This window comes from Echinops telfairi, unplaced genomic scaffold (genome assembly GCF_000313985.2).
Source record: "Echinops telfairi isolate 266 unplaced genomic scaffold, ASM31398v2 ScPeMD7_5;HRSCAF=22, whole genome shotgun sequence".
NCBI classification, from domain to species: Eukaryota; Metazoa; Chordata; class Mammalia; order Afrosoricida; family Tenrecidae; genus Echinops; species Echinops telfairi.
The window spans coordinates 38,365,308-38,382,613 of NW_022103901.1; the positions used below are offsets into that span (position 1 = coordinate 38,365,308).

A 17,306-nucleotide genomic window follows, 5' to 3' on the forward strand; every position below is an offset into this window, starting at 1 on the left:
CTGTGAGTTTGTTTGCTTGTTTGTTTGTAGAATATCTCATAGTTGTTTTGGGCTAGCTGCTTATCTACACTTAAGAATATATGATGAGGGCAACAAATGTGCATACGTGCTTGACACAACGGATGTATGTATGGATTGTGATGAGAATTGTGTGAGCCCCCAATAAAATAATTTTAAAAAAAGAGTATATGTGTGTGTATATACATATATATGTATGCATATGCATATATACACACTGAAGATGGCACATATATTCATATACTTGTATTCTACTTGTTATAAATGTATTGATCCTTTAAGATCCTGTATTTGCATTTTTCTGTTTCACACTTTGACTTGCAGCCCCAGGAGGGCCACATACCCCCGTTTCAGCAGGTTCCCTCATTTCGAGGACAGTTCACTGGCTTTGGGATACTTCTTCGGTTGGAAACCATTTCCATCCCCATTTCCCATCTACTGCACACCACGGTCTTGAGCTCATGACCCCCTACGCTTTCCATGTAGCCTTTTGAACTGCTGTGGGTAATGGGTTCTCACAGAGATGATAATGCTTTTAACAAAAGATAATTCTGCGATCCTCCTCCACAATGATGCAAGTGGATCTGTTCTTTCATCATTGAAAAAATGAATAGCTTTGATTCTGAGACAACTTCAAGGGATCGTTTTGGTTTAAGGTTCAAACTTAAATGTCATCCCAGGGAATAAGTTCAGGGAGCTGATTCAACTTCCATAGCCCCAGAAAGTCTGAATTCCATTGAGAATTTGATAATTTGTTCTGTCTCCCCCTTCACCCAACCCCTTCTTGACCAAGGTTTATCTATCGGATCATTGATCAAAACATTCAGTAATGGCAGCCAGTCTATCGATCTATCTATATTTAATTTGAAGATTATGTATTTTAAGTGTATCCATTGCCAACCAGCTGACCTCTACAGTTCTTTGAAGGAAAGCGGGAAAAAATCATGACAACCTCTTCTCAGCTCAACAAAATATGAGAAGGTGTCTACTACTCACAACATGTTGGCTGGTTGCCAGTGCTAAAGTCAATGGGAAAAGTGCTTGTGAGTGCAGTGAACTACTGAGAGCCAAGGCTACCTGGCGTGCCACTGCCAGTGAAAAGACAGGATTAGACAGGAAAAGCAAGGCAAGACAGGGCTGAGAACCAGGCTGGCTTCTTAAGGCAGATCAGTCATGTATTTTTTTTGTGGGTGGAGAAATACCTGGCAGGCTTCACGTAAGAAGTTCCCCTGATAACCAAACACTCCACTCAAAGGTTATATTTACACAACTCATTAGGGCATTAAAAAAATACTTTTGACACTCATTAGACTCGTAATCACCCACCAAAGCTACTCTATAACAAGAGATAAACACTCCATTCTAGAAGAGGAATAATAATTAGGTACTGCTCGGCACTCTGCTCTTTAACAGGTCTAATTTTAGAGTATAATTAATCCTGCTGAAGCTGCATAAGATAAGTGAAATATTTATGCAGCTGCGTTAATTCATGTATTTACTCCTAGAGAGACATTCAGAATTGGACATGGCTTTCCGGGGAGATTATCTTAAGACGCCCCCTGCAATGACGTCATGGCTTCTCCCATGGCTTTGCTTCCAGATGGTCTCTCGAGATGAAGCTGAGAAGACACATTTCCCAGCCCTGACAGTCTGACCAGAAAAGCAATGAGTCAGGGCAGAAAGTATCTGCAGTACCTAGATGCTTCTTGAGTGCAAGGTACAAATCTCTGGTCTATATGCATGTACTTGCTTAATAATTTCCCTATTTGCTACAGAGGGGGAACTAATTGTCCGGCATCACAAGGGTTATTCCAATGATACTGACTTGGCCAAATTACTGCCAACACAACACTGACCAAGCTGTTGGGTACTGGGGTTGTGCATGAACACTGGGTGCTGATGATGGTGAAGATGGTGGTGAGGATGATGGCAGTGATGGCGGTCATGATGGTGATGGTGGTAATGTGATCATGAGGGTGACAGTGATAACGGTGGTGATGGCAACGATGGAGGTTATGAAAATGATAATGGCAGACAGTGACAGTGGTGATGGTGATGGTGGTGGTAATGATGATGGCAGTAACGGTGATGGGCTGCTGGTGGTCATGGTGATGATGGCACTATTGGTGTTGGTGATTGTGTCATTGGTGGTCATCACGATGGTGATGGTGTGGTGGTGATGGTGAGGAGGGTTGAAGATCGTGATGAGGATGATGGTGATGATGACGGTGATGGTGAGGATGATGGTGGTGATGATAACAGCAGTGACAGCTAACATTTTCTGAGTAATCTCTATGTTCCTGCATGCTGTGCTAGGCTCTTTACAGGTATTCTCTAACTTCAACCTCCCAACAACCTTTTCAGGTGAATGATTGAGCCTACTCATAGACAAGTAAACTGAAGGTAAGAAAGAGTCCTCCATTACAAAAGCATTCACAAACGGGACAATAGATTTAGTTTCGATACACAGAAATTGTTCATTCCTGAAGGTCCTATAAATCTTAAGCACCTCATTAATTGGCTTTGACAGACATCTCAGAGAATTAAAAGCGACAAGGAGTCTTGCCTAATTGACCACTTCTCTGAGCAAGGCTCTTACCAGTTACAACATATCAGCTCACTTTCTACATAAAACACATAAGTCTGCCGAGGTTCAATTTCCTCCTCCGTAAAATGGGGATGTGAGCAGTATTTAACAGGAAAGATTGTTGTGAAGATGAAAACCAAGAGCACATGTAGGGTGACAAACACTCTTGACTTTAGCAAATGGTTCGACTTTATTTTCATACAGCTTCTTAAGCTCGGTAAAGAACGAACACACACAAACAAACAACAACAAAACAAACCCTAAACAAATCAGATGTCAGATTTAAATAGAGAGTCTCTGCTTAACTTTTGGAATAGGACTCAAATGTATACATTTTCCTTCATTGAATATAGTTCAGGGTCACCTTCATTGCTTCATGAATAGTTACTACAAAAGTCTAGCAAAAAGATATTCGTTGTTGGGCATTAAAGGCTACACAAAATGCATTTGAAAAATTCTCCAGATGAATAAAAATACAGAAGGAAATTAATAACAATTGCTTTCAAGCCCCAATATGTCATGAATGTACACACACACACACACACCAAGTGCTATGGTAATACTGCGGGAGAAGCACTGCACGGCTAATTGTAAAGGTGCCCATTCAAACCCACAAGCCACCGTGCAGAAGCAAGATGAGGCCGTCTGCTCCAATAAACATGTGCAGTCTGGGAAACCCCAAAGAATCATTCTATGGACCAGTTCTAAATGTCCTGTAAATTGGCTATGGATTGGAACGGACATGGTGGCAGTGGGTCTTCCCACATGTGCTTGTTGTTTCGCAAGAGGTGTTTAAGAAGGTGAAAGCAATGTCAGGTAGGTAGGGCTAGAGTTAGAACTCACTTCTTGGACCACCACCCATCACAGGTAGCTTCCCGTCAAACGGAATACAGCCCACCACCATGCATTCACGCTTGCATTTACTCATTCAACCCGCTGGTGCCCAATTAGGTTCAGGGCTGTGTGCCAGTCACCTGAGGAAACTAGGTCTCCATTTGCTGGGTACTCACCCACGTGGAAGTGGGTAGACATGCTGTGGTAGACTAGAGTCTCCAGTGGTACCATCGGGTAATGAACTCGGCTGTTAACTGAGAGGTTGGAAGTTCCAGGCCACCCAGAAGTGACTCTGAAGAAAGGCACTGGGGCCTACTTCCAAGAAAGCAGCCTGTGGACATCCTATGGAGGGCAGTTCTACTCTGCCCCACAGGAGTCACCACAAGCGAGAATCAACTCAATGGCAATCCGTCTTAAACAGGGAGTAGCTAGAACAAAGGAGCAGGGAGAGTGCCATGGCAGAATTCTCCATCATCTTCCATGTGCGAGAGACCCGAGTTTGACTCCGGGTCCGTGCACCTGTCAGTGGAGGCTCGGGTGTTGGTAGGGTGCTGAACTGCATTCAGTGGAGCTTCCATTCTGACTGGAGCTCAAGGCTGACTTGGCTGGCAGGTCTGATCGTCCCGTTCTGAAAATCAGCCAGTGGAAGCCCTATGGATCACACAAGTCCAATTCCATTGTGCTTGGGGTCACCATGAACCAGGGCCAACTCAACAATACCTAACAGAGTAGGCAGAACAAATGGCTCAATCCTGCACTCTTCTCTGTACCACATGGCTTGCTCTCTCCCTCTGCAACTCCTTCCCCAACCTTTGACTTTGGCCTTGACCATCAGACTTGCTTTGGACAGAAGAACTGAGCAGATGTAATGAAGCACACACTTGAAATGTACATGGGCAACTAGGTGTGCCTGTTTTTGCCTTCGGTTATGGCTAAGGAGAGAAATTCCCCAGGTAGCTGCTGCTCCTTCAGTCTGGCAACTCGAATAGACACATGCGAAGCAGAGCCCACACAGGTGACCCCTGGATTTGAAGCAGGAATTAGAGAGCCACCACATCTTAAGCAAAGCTTTTCCAATCAACCTGCAGTCTCCTGAGCACAATAAATGCTCACTGTGTATGTCCCTAAGATTTCACAGCAATCATTGACCAGCACAGTCCCCAATCACCAGAACACAGCTGGTAACATGGCCAGTGATCTGAGGAAGGTACAAATACCCTACAGGGAATTCAAAGAATCAGATGTCCTTGTTTGGGATTTAAATATAAAATGTATCTCGAATTCTTGATGCTACCGTGAGAATCCAGGGTTTAAGCCAGGGAGTAGATAGAGAGGATGAAGCTGCAAGGGAAACAAGGTTTTAAACTCCAGATTTTGGAAGACCCAGTCTGAGGTCAACAAAGACTAAGATGATGGGTGCTGTGGTAATTGTGCCTCAGCAGTCCCGTGCATTTTGCTCAGATTCACACGAACCGTGGTCACTCATTTTGACTGCCTGTGGCCTGATTGGATGATACACTCTCCTCTCCCATATTTAAGCAGATGTGCCATACGCTGCCACCATCTCTGAATAGGGCCTCCAGCCAGCTTGTGCCCTAGGCGCCGAGTGTTTGTACCCTGCACTACCACATATGCAAGTTTTAGTGGTTAACCTTCCATTTGTTGCCGACTTTGCATTTAATCTCTTAGTATTGTTCATCCAAAGGGAGTAGTCCTGCCATTTGACTCAGGGAAAGACCCCCCAAACCATGTCAGGAAAGTCCAGGTGATGGTGCAATCATCAGCCCTGAGATTCAGACGGACAGAAGGAGAAGGGACTATGATGGAGACACAGCCAACCCAATGAGCTGTCATGGCCCAACAGGCCAGGACGCCATCACACAGTAGCCCCACAAGGGAAGACACTGCCAATGTGCATGAGAGGCAGCCGAGGGGTGACCCCATGGGGATTCTGTTCACTGTCCATTTTCTAGAAGTGGATTCTGTTTCCTTCCTCCATTGGAAATATCAGGAGCGGCCATGTTAGTGGGAGAAAGACAAAGCCTTCTACTCTCATAAGAAGGTCCATCTTGGAAACCCACAGGGGCAGTTCTACCTTGTCTTATAGGGTCACTTTGAATTGACATTGACTCAATGGGAATGAGCGAGTGGTGAATGATTGAGAGAGTAAGTGAAGTTTGTATAACATGAGCCCACCTGTTAAGGAGTCCAGGGTCAATCAAGCCCATGATGGGTTAGGAAGGAGAACTGGCCCAAAGCCTCAGGGATCCTTTCTTTGACATTTAAACTTCAGAATTTAGAGAAGACAGATCAAGACTTGGTGTAGCCAATAAACATCTTTGCTTAGAAACAGGATTTCTTAACCAACAGGGTTGACCTTTGAGGTGGAATAATTCTTGGTTGTGGGGGTGAGAGGAGTGCTCCATGTATGTGCCTCCCTGATTGCTAACCACCAGGTGCCAGTAGCAACCAAATGCTCCGCCCATAGGGTTGATGGTTGAAAATGCCTCTGTATATTGTCAAATGTCCCTCAGCGGTCAAAATCACCCTCCACCCCAATGGAGAACCATGCTCCAGAGAGGGGAGCTCTTCTAGAGAATTCTTTCTTGAAAGGCTCAGTATTACCCCCTATTTTTCTAAACCTATTCCTTTAACCCCAAGTGACATTTACTTCTATAAAGTCTTAAAGTGCATTCTTTTTACAATTTAAATACTCCAGATTTGGTTCCCTGGATAAGTACCCTAAAGAACAATGGTATTGTAGAACAGGCACTGAAATGATCAGTCCTATGAGTGAGCAAACCCCTCACACAAAGGCCCCAGCTAGAAAACAGTGTGTGTGAGGGGCTCCCCAAGAAAGCAGGGTCTCCCCAGGTCTTACCATCACCCACAAACTGGAGCAGGGCCAGGTCAATCTGCCTCTTCCAAGGGGACCCTTTCTGCAGGGCAATTCCATAGCCAGTCGTGGCAAAGATGTACCCACTCCCGATGGTCACCAGCTTGCAGCCTTCATCCCTCCCAGCCTTGTAATTCAAGACGGCCGCATCGTAGATGAAAGCGTCCAGCTTCCTGAAATGACAAGAAACCAGGGAGTCACGGGGGGTGGCTGGGTACCATCTCAGGGAGAGGCTCCTGAGGTCTGACCCAGCACCACACTCTGCAGGTGATGACTCATGGCTGCACCAGCCCCTCGTCATAAAAGGATCTATTTTTAATGAGGAGATAAAAGCCAGAACTTTTTCCTTCCTAACTTACAAGAGGCAGCTAAATAAAGACACGAAGCATTATCCTATACCCAAGTGAGTATACGGTTGAGTTTGCTAGTTTGCTAAGTATTTCTTCTGAACACTGAGCAGCCGAGAACAGCGGCCTACTTAGGAAGGCTCGCATTGTTACAAAACAGACTGCTAAGAGAGGAGGGTTTAGAGGTTGTGTAGAGATGAGGAAAAACGAACTAAAGAGGAATGCCAGCCCCCCCAAAAGGAGCACCTTTACTGCTCATTTAGATGATTAAATACATTACACAGTCGTGCTTATAAGCAAGCCACATAGAAATATTCAATACAATTAAAATCAACATAATACCAGAACCTAAAGGCTCCCTCTTTACCAGTGGTGGACTGTCTTTCTTTTCTTTTTCTTTTTTAGGGTACACACCTAAGATCTGGATAAGCACACCAGAAGAACTAGATGGTGCCCAGCTACCACTGCACACTGTTCTAAAAAAGGGTTACAGTAGAAGATCCGAGGTAGAGGGGGAGGAAAATGTGGACCAATACTCTTAGGTCATCAAAGAGACTGACATGTTGGTTGGATAGAGACTGGGGGCACCCTCGAGTGATGATGCTAAGTCTTTCTTCATGTCTGGAGATGAACTCACCTCCCTGGCTCAATAGTCAAGCTAACAGTAAGCAGGTCTCTGAGAGGAGCAATAACACCAGTGAGGCGTCAACACCTGAGAACAAACAACCTCTTAAGAAGAAAAGGGCAACCCCGAGCCAAAGACAAGGTTCTCAGGCTTAGGAAAGGGATAGAAACAGGAACCACAGGGAGGCAGTGGGATCAGTACATGGAGGGGGTTGTCATCCATGAGATGAAACAAAATGTATATGGATCATTGGATGGAAAACTAATCTGCTCTGTATACCTCCACCCAATGCAGGGTAAAAAAGCTTAAACATTTTTTTTTAATAGAGAGAGAGACAGACAGACAGACAGAAAAAAAGAGAGGGGTCAGGCTGTCAAAATTTTCCTGTAAAAACAAGAGAGTAAATAGTCTGGGCTTCATGGGCCATTGGGTCTCTGTGGCAACCACTCAACTATGGGGCAGCTGCCCGGAAGCAGCCCGAGACAATAAGGCAGCGAATGATCTTGGCTTGCTTTAACCCAAAGCATATGATTATTCCATAGGAACTCTTCCCCAAATTGCTTTCTTTTTCTCATTTCACACAGAGTGACTACGTTTCCATGTCAATAGATACAGGACTCTTCTTTCTTTGGTGCAATGAGGAAGCACTCGACGCTCAATGGAAGGACCCGAGTTTGAACCACAGCAGCAAAGACCTGGTGATCCGTTCCCACCAAGATGACAGCCCCATGTCCTCGAGGCCAGCTCTACTGTCACAGGAATGGACTTCAAAGCTCCCAACAGCAGCATGACTTATAAGCTATGAAGTGTCTGACTTTCCAGGGGTGTTGTTGCTGTTGTGAGCTGTCAATTCCCACTCACAGTGGCCCTGGATGGCAGAACTGTCCCCACAGGGGTTTCCCGGCTGCCATGCTGATGGGAGATGGAGCAGCTGGTAGGCTTCAACTACTAAACCTTAGGCTGGCAACCACTCATTTAACTCTTGTGCCACTGAGGCTTCTTGACCTTTTGGGGAGAGCCTAGTTATGTTCTGCAGATGATACATCCTTGAAATCGCCCCACTGATCATGGTGCAGAACATGGCTGTCTCTCCTCCCTCCCAGTTAGCACCTTGCCCAATGGAAGCATTCTTCTTCTTTTCCCTGACGGTGCCTCATGGAACGTTGGTGGCACTGTAGGCTAAGTGTTGGGCTGTGAACCCAAAGGTTGGTGGTTCATGCCCACCAACTGGTCATAGGAAAGAGAACAGGCTCTCTGCTTCTATAAAGAGTTACAGTCTTGGAAACCCTAAAGGCTGGTTCTATACTGTCTTATAGAGTTGGTATGAGTCAGAACTGGCTATGTAAAAAAAGTTCTTGCTTTTAGAAAAGCCCTAATTGTGTATTTATAAAAGTATGTGATGCTTGTAGCTAATCCTCAAATATTAAGTAACAGGTGTATATGTTTAGATATAGAAAAAATATGGGACGCTGGTGGTGCAGTGGGTTAAGTGTGCCGTTGCTAACCATGAGGCTGGCAGTTCAAACCTATGAGCCACTCCTCACTGAAGGAGAATGCTGGAGCTGTCTGCTCCTATGAAGGCTGACATCCTTGGAAACCCCAAGAAGCAGTCCTACTCTGTCCCACAGGATTGCTGTGAGTCAGAACCAACTTGATGGCAGTGGGATTTTCCTTATCACTCATGATCTACATCCTATGTGTGGCTTTCATGTTGCTTTCACTGGTGAACATGATTATTTAAAAGGCTGACGTGACTGTCCTTGGACAGAGGATGGCTCCCTCATCTCTAAAATAGGTTGAACTCTCGGGTTGGGTGCTGGTGAGTCAATCCTGGTTCACTGCGACCCACGTGACAGAGCAGAACTTCCCCTGGGGGTGTTCTACGCTGTCCTCAGATGGGAGCACCGTCAAGTCTCTCTCCCAAGAAACCACCAGGTGAGGTTGAGCTGCCCAACTGCCTCACTGGGGCACCACTCTGAGGGATAGGGATCTTGTCAACTGGACACTCATGGCTAGGGGTGGAGGCAAACCTGTCACTCAAGCTGCAGCCTGGTGGCACCTCTTTGATGCCGTGAGTCTTTTGTGTGAGAGGGAGACACCGCGGAGAGGTGAATCCTACTTGGCCCTTTGCCTTCTCCTGGAGCTGGATCTTGCATCTTATTGCATCGCCTGCTGATCCCCGAGCCATCGGCAGAGTTCCAAACACGGATTCACTCTGTGCCTCAGCTGTCTGGGCTCTATCATCCTGGTCTGGTTCCTTGATCTCCTTGTAGCCAATCCTCAAATATTAAGTATTTAATATTAATTAAATACTTCCTGTTCATCAGCTTCCATGAGTCAGGAGAAGCCTCACTTGAACCGAACTGGACTTAGCTATTTCTACAACTGTGTCCACCATTTATCTAAATCTCTTAGATCACATACAAGTGTCCCTGATTTTGTTTCTCTGGAGAACCCAACTTAACACAGCCACCAAGTTTCCTTCCTTAAAAAGGCAGGGACATGAGAAGTTAGAGAAAGTACCCGACCTCAACGATCCCCTTCTACCCTGACTCCCCCACCCCCTGCCGCCTGCCTGGACAAGAAAGTGTGCAGAAGATGTAGCAAAGTGGAAGTCATAAGACGGGGGTAAACGCAGCCTTCCAGCTGCTGAAGGATTCCCCAGCCACGCTCTCTATTTTCCAATTTTGGTTCTCTAATGGCTAGAAGTTGGGAGGGACCTACAGGGCTTGTCTCCCCAGCCGGAAGACTCCGGAGCATTTATCCCCTGGCTGCAGAGTTGGAGGCTCGGTTTTAAGCTCTGAGAGTATTAAGGGGATCAGATCACCCAAGCAGAACAGGAAGAAAACTGGGCCTCGGCGATGGTGAGGGCAGGACAGAGATAAGAAAATCGTGTCCTTCTGGATGGCCAGCAATCGAGAGAGCCACGGGAATAGGGGTCTGGGAGCCAGAAGAGCATCCTGGAAGGCTGGTTCCTCTTCGGGGAGGTGCACTGGCCATGGCGGTCCTTGAGAGATGCTCTTTTGGCTGTTGTCCCTCAGCTAGTGGTCAAGTTATGTCACCACCAGTATGGAAAACCAGCCCCATCACAGCCAATTTGAAAGGCAGAGGCAGCCTGAGGCTCCATGGTGAGATCGCTCAACTCTGTTCCACAAACACTGCCAGAGGGTCCACTGGGACTTCCTGTAGGACACTGGGCTGTGATGGGGATCGGTTTTCAACCCGCAAACCCGCTTTCGCTTCTACAAGGAGAAACGACGTGGATGGTGGTGAGCACTGGGCCGTGGTGAGGGCGGGTTTGCCCCGCAGGATGCATGTGGATAGGTCACTAAGTTGTTTACCTGGCAGAGTGGCAAATGCTGTGTGGTCTATCCACATTTGCAACATTCAACCAAATAAACTCACAACCGTGAAGGCACTGGAAAGGAGGTGTGGTGGTTGGGGACATGGCACAGGCACCTGTATTTCAGAGCCCAGGCTTTTTGTCCGCAAGAAAGCTCGCAGTGGGGTGCTTGGAGGGTGGCTGGGACTACGATGACGCTGGAGACATGTGCAGTGCCGGCCCCATGGCAAATGGTGAAAATGCACAAATACATCCCATCTCCTACGGAAGGCTGGAAAGGGGCTCGCATGCCCCATCCACTGTGCAATTCTGTCCAGCCCAAGTTCAGCTCCTTCACTCCTTCAGAGCACAGCATGATGAGTGTTAGACCACTGTCATTCCCACTTACAGTCGGGGAAAACGAGGCACAAGGGGGAAAGGAGCTCAACCTCATCCCCCATCCCCTGGAATTCTGAGTGTGACCAGCTGCCCAACACCAAAACTCACGGAGGTGACCACGCTGACAGCCTCACTGCTGCAGAGTCCATCGCTGGGCAGTAGAACGGCCCTCCCCTGCCCCACCCCTGAGCCTGCTAATCTTCCCAGAAGCAGACAGCCTCATCTCTCGCCTGTAGAGTGGGTGGTAGGTTTGAACTGCTGACCCTGGTCTGGTGGTGCAGCGCTTAATCCACTGCGCCACTGGGTTTCCTTCCTCTGCTGCAGCTGTGGGAGAGAAGGGATCCTTGTGGCAGATCTGGGGTAACTCCATTATTTCTGGAAGGGTAGATTTGGTTTACAGCTATAAATCTAGTCAAGTATCTAGGAAGAAGAGCAAAGGATGAGGCCGGGGGAGACAGGTGAAGGGGCAGAGTCCAAGGGGTCATTCATGCCATTCAAAGAACCCTGGTGGTGCAGAGGTTAAGTGCTTGAAAGGGTGATGGTTCAAACTCAGCCGTCTCTCCAAGGGAGACAGATGAGGTAATCTGCAACCTTAATGATTAAACTAAAGCAAACCAAACCCACTGCCTTCCTGTCACTTAGGACTCATGGCAACCCTACGTATGGTTTCCACGACTATATCATCTATGGGAGCAGCTAGCCTCATTGTTCTCCCCTGAAGTGGCTGGTGGATTTGAACCACCAACCTTACAGATAAACAGACCAACATCTAACTAACAGCTACAGTCTTGAAAACCCCAAGGTGAAGCTCTTCCCCGTCCCATGAGTTGGAACCCCCCATGGGAACAAGGTCAGTTCCTATGTCTTTCCACCAGATGCACAGCCTGGGCTTGGGGTCACTCCCTGCAATGACTTCTGACACACGGCGCTGGCTTACCTTGGACAGCAGCCACGAGCCGGGTAGCCAGAGCCACCTTCACATCTCAATGTCTGGCTGAAAACTCAGGAGCTCCACAGCTCTCTGAGGTTCCCTAAGTCACAAGGGCAACTCATGGAATTCAACCAGGTGCACACTAGTCAGTGTGACAGCAAAGGGACACAGATGAGAACCAGCCAGAGGGAGGGACACATAAGACAAGGGCTTAGAGGGTCTCAAGGGTGAAGCTTGTGTTGTCCTCTCCCCATGCAGTCCAGATGCACCCCTCCCAGGATGTCCATGCACAGACCGTCATCAGCCTGAGGCTCACCTGAGCGGTGGTGTCCAGACTTTCTACGGGGCCACCTGACATAGGAATGATGATTGGGTCATTGAATACATCTCTGAACTCAACCTCCAGCCCCCAGAAGTCAGGCTGGAAGGCCCTGATGTGGAGGGGCCTAGCCCATGTGGGGTCACCCCCCTCCTGGGCATACCTACTAGGTGTGGACTGAGGGGCCATCATGAATATCAAAGACCCTCCAATCCCTCTGGGAATGCCAAGGGTTAGAAGTCACTTCTGAGAAACCAAGGTGGGGGAGGCAAAGGCTGCCTGCGTTCTTCATGAAGCACCTCCACAGGAAATGTCTCTCTCCTCAGGAGGGTTTGGGCCTGTCTTTATTTCTTCTTGCTGGAGGGAGATGGTGAGAAAGAGGAGCAGGAAGCCTGATTGGGACCAGAGGCACTTGGTGGGGGTGTCACTCCAGCAGCCAGTGCTAGGGTCCCCGTGGTGCCCAAGGCTCAACTTGGTAACTGGCTGTGTTGGCTGGAGCAGAGGGAAAGAACCTCTCAGAAAGGGAGCAGGAGGGATCATGGGAGAGGAAGTCCACTAGGGCTACTCTGTATCATCTCCTCTTTCCCCCAGAGGGTCTGTTTCTGACCTGCTCTTCCCAGCTCCAGCCAAGGGCACTGGTATCTGGATACATTCTATCCCCCTGTGTCAACACTGGCTGCAAACCTAACCCCCGTATCCGAGGCTGTTTCCCTGCTTATGTTTGTGAGGTTACATGAGTGTAGGGCTATCTGAATGCTAATCACCTCTGAGACATGCAGAGAACAGATACATCACATAGCAATCCCAACCGCCCAGTCCATTCCCATGCACAGTGACCCTCTGTCCCAGAAAAGAACTACCCTTGCTGGTCTCTGAGACTGCACATCTTAACAGAAGCAGAAAGCCTCATCCACTCACTCAGGTTCCAAGGAAGGACCCTTTAGGTTAGCAGCCCAATGGCAGCCTACGCCACCCCCAGGGCTCCTTAAAGACAGGAGAAAAGAGCACAAGGGGGAGGAAGGAGAAATGTGCTCTGGGGATCTGATCTCCGCGGGAAGCTGAAGGGACATAGGGACATGGAGGCAGAGACAGGGCTTTCTCTCAGAAGGACACACAGAGAAAGCCTGCCCCCAGAGCTGATGCCCTGAACTCAGAGTCGCCTCCTCAAGTGTAAGAAATCAATTTCTGTTCATGAAAGCCAGCCCCTTTTGGTATTTTGGTTATAGCTGTACTGAGAGACCAAGACATCCACAGAACAGGCTCTCAGGCTCCATGCCCCACCCTCTGGGCAGGTGGGGCAGAGAGGGCCCCCCGATCAGGCACTGAGGATGATCAGAGGCTGAGAACCAGTTTTTTTTTTTTCATTTGTTTTTGTTTCTTGAAGGGGGACAAGTCCCTACCGGAAACAAGGAGGTTGCCTTTACTTCCCTACCACCTTTGCCCACAGAAGCGTGCCCTCTCTGCTCCTGAACGTTTACATCGGCTAGAATGATGTCTTGGTTTAACGAAATGGGACAGACCTAGAACCCAAAGTGCCCCGCAGGCTGCCTGGTGTGCCCACCAGCCAGCATTGGGCCAGAGTCTGAGTGGGCGCTTCCCTTCTTCCTGTCAGCCAGTTCACAAGAGAGTGAGTGACGAGACAGGACCGTCATTCAGAGCGAGAGCAGAAACGAAGACATCTTTGCTCTGGAAAGCAGAGAAGCGGTATTGTGGGTTGGTGTTGGGGGTGGCGCTCATACACCCCAGACCACTCCCACCTGGAGCTTCCTTTCCAATTGCTTTGTAGCTTCCCTGAGTGGGTACACTCAGTGGGGCTGTCACTCCAGAGGTGCTGCCCCTGCTGTGCTCTGATGGGCCCAAGAAGACTGGGACACGAGGCAGAAGAGAGGCCCTCTGGAAGCGGGGGCTTATATTGTCCAGTCCGCTGGGCAACTCCGAATCTGAAGTTTTACATCTCTTGTCTTCTTACCAATGATTTCAGAGGCTCTCTGGGGGTCTTGCACATTTAAAGGCTAATTATATAGTTAAAGTTAATTATTCACTCATTAGCATTCAAGAAGCCTTGAACAAGACATTGACTTGTTCTGATGAATTAATGGAACCAGAGAGAGAGAGAGAGAGAGAAAATGGGTGTCTGTGTGTGTGTGTTGAAGTCTAAGGTGTTACTGAAAATTAAACATCTCAATGATGATAACGGAATGCATATTTTTCTTCGTACATCAAAGTTTTGCCAGGATGAGAAACTCATTAGCAACCCAGGCCAGCCTGAATCTGGGCAGTGGGGACTGGAGCTCATGGCCCAGGTCGCCTTCTGCTGGCCTGGTCATGTGGCCTCTCTGAACTTCCATCTCCTCAACTGTAAGATGGGGATGGAGAACTTGTCTCCCAAGACTGGCTGTTGGGAGGATCCAAACCGCAGGGAAGATGTCTTGTAAACTGCTGCTCACAGAGTAAATTCCCGGAACTGTGGCTGCCATGATAATGTGGTCCTATGAAGGTTCTGTAGCGGTGCGACAGTGGTGGGGATCCTGAGTGGTTCATGCACAGGGAGGTCTGCTGGGCAGCCCTAGCCCCAGAAGCCATGCCATGCCCAGAGGCCACCATAACTGTTGTCAGCTGCTACCTAGCTGGCCCCAACAAGGGATGACCTCATGCCCAACACAACTGCGGGCCAGCCCTGACCCACCTCAAAGATCGGTTAGGTGTGGAATCTTTGTGATATTTCACTGTCTGTGTTTTGGAAGTAGAGTGTCAGATCTTTCTTGCTAGTGTGCAGGGTCTATACCTGGGGGCAGTTGGCACACTGTGGCTTTCCACCCACATTGGGCTCTTTGGGGATGTACATGTGGCTTGGAAGTAAAATGGGGAAATGTTTTTAAAAGTATGCTATTCAGAAAATGGTGACTTCATTTGCTTGTCAACATATATTTATGGTGATAGAATAATTTTTAAATTGTTGTGAGGGACAGGATTGGCTCCTCCATCTCAAAAGTTTGCCACCCCCTGGTCCAGACCCTAGGTTCCCAAACTTGGCCTATTGCCTCTGGTAAAGAAATTTACACAGCACCCTCCTGGGCAATGAAACCTTTTGGACCGTGGCCCACGATCAGGGTAAAATGTAGGTATCTGTTCTTGCAGCCTCCCTGGATGGTTCTGGCACCCCCGCGGGGTCGCATAGGCCACTTTGGGAAACACAGATCCAGAAGTTCTGCAGAAACCTAGGTGGCACCACAGCAACAGGTAAGCTTCCAATGGCAGATGGTGGGGGCAGTGCAGAGGTAAGCTGTCTGGGAGTCAGAAGGTGAGCTTCTACCCGTGAATCACAATGCCCTTGCCATCTGCATTGCGGTTGCTGGGCACCCTCAAGTCAACGGCATCAAGTTGTAATGACACTCCAGGACAGCCCACAGGCTTTCAAAACTGTCATCTTTACGGCACATCTTTCCCCCTCGGTGACTGTTCGGTTCCAACCACAAACCTTGAGGCTTGCAGCGAAGACCATCAACATCCGGTCCAAGACAGAGACGTGGATTCCAAAGGGGGTCTTGGCAGTCCCCAGGAAGTGACTTGGCCCAGATGTCTGGGTACTGAGGACATTGTGACTGAATATGAACACAAACTTCTAAACCAGAATGATATTGACCCTGATGAATTTTCACCAAGGAAGTGTTTTCAGAAAAACAAATGAACAAGCAAGCAAGCAAACAAACAAAACTCTCCATTCAGCTCATTTAATTTCTGAATCGAGGAATCAATTTATTCTGGTGTTGCCACGTGCCACCCACTTTGTTCCAACACTCACAAACTGTCTTCACAACCGTTGTGGTGTTTGAACTCATTGTTGCAGCCACGGTGTCCACCCACTGAATTTAGCGTCTTCCTCTTTTTCATTGACCCTGGGTATCCAGCATGAGTTCCTTCTACCTTTGTTCCTTCCTGAAGACATGTCTAAATATACCTGAAACAGGTGAGATGAAGTCTTCTCAGAGCTATGGAGCCCTCGGGCTGTCGTTTCCCCATGACAGGCTTGCGTATTGTGCTGGCACCACATGGACCATGCAGTATGCTTCTGCAACACTGTCAATCAAAGGCAGCAATTCTTCTTTGGCCTTCTTTACTCAATGTCCACCTTTCCCCCGTATAGGACGTGATCGGAAGCCATGGCTTGGGCCAGGGCACCTGAGTCCTCAGAGTGACATCTTTGGTCTTTCACAGATGAATTGTCTTTGTTCTCTTCACAGCTGCTTCCATGGGCACAGTGGATGGATCCAAGTACAACGAAATCCTTGACAGCTTTACTCCTTTCTGCATTTATCATGCTGTTGTCTATTGGTTCACTTGAATTTGTTTTATGTTAATGTGTAATCCATACTGAGGGCTGTACTCTCTGATATTCACCAGTAAAATGCCTCACACAACATAGTTATATAACTTCTTTTTTAATTGAAAGCAGTATTGCAAGAATGCTCCTTGGCAGCAAGGATGGTGGGACTGCCTCACGTACTTTGGACATGTTGTCAGTAGAGACCAGTCCCTGGAGAAGGACATCATGCGTGGTAAAGCAGAGGGCCAACAGAAGAGAGGAAGTCCCTCAACAAGAGGGACTGGCAAACATAACAATTGTGAGGATGGCACAGGACTGGGTGGTGTTTTGTTCTGTTGTACAACAGAACACAGTTGCTATGGGACAGAACCAACAAACAAATGTTGTACACAAATATTTGCAGCAAGATCCATTCTATTGTGCTGAAATTCTTCTGAAGCTCTGATTCATCATTTAGCTTTTGGGCCACAGCAAGTTGACCTAATTTCTACCTCTGTCCTTCTGGTTTTTTCCTTGTCATTATTTTTACCACTTGCAATTCTCCTTATCCAGGGATCCTAATTCTGCCCAGCAGATTCCAGTTGGCTAGAGATTGTTAGTCAATAACAAATTTCACCCTGTGTGCTTTCATCTGTTATTGGTTTAACTTGCACTCTACCGTGGGTACCCACTAAGAATTGGGTAAGATTCAGGGCTTTCATTTA

The 17,306-nt window shown here is 47.8% G+C and overlaps 1 protein-coding gene across 1 annotated transcript in view; it reads right to left on the bottom strand.

Annotated features, from left to right (window-relative positions):
* The window catches only part of GRIN2A (glutamate ionotropic receptor NMDA type subunit 2A), a 445,817-nt gene that overhangs the window by 45,655 nt on the left and 382,856 nt on the right, over positions 1 to 17,306 (bottom strand). The window contains exon 12 of the mRNA XM_004705852.2: positions 6,321 to 6,508. Within this exon, the coding sequence (XP_004705909.2) occupies positions 6,321 to 6,508 (188 nt within the window). The remainder of the gene's footprint in view (positions 1 to 6,320; positions 6,509 to 17,306) is intronic.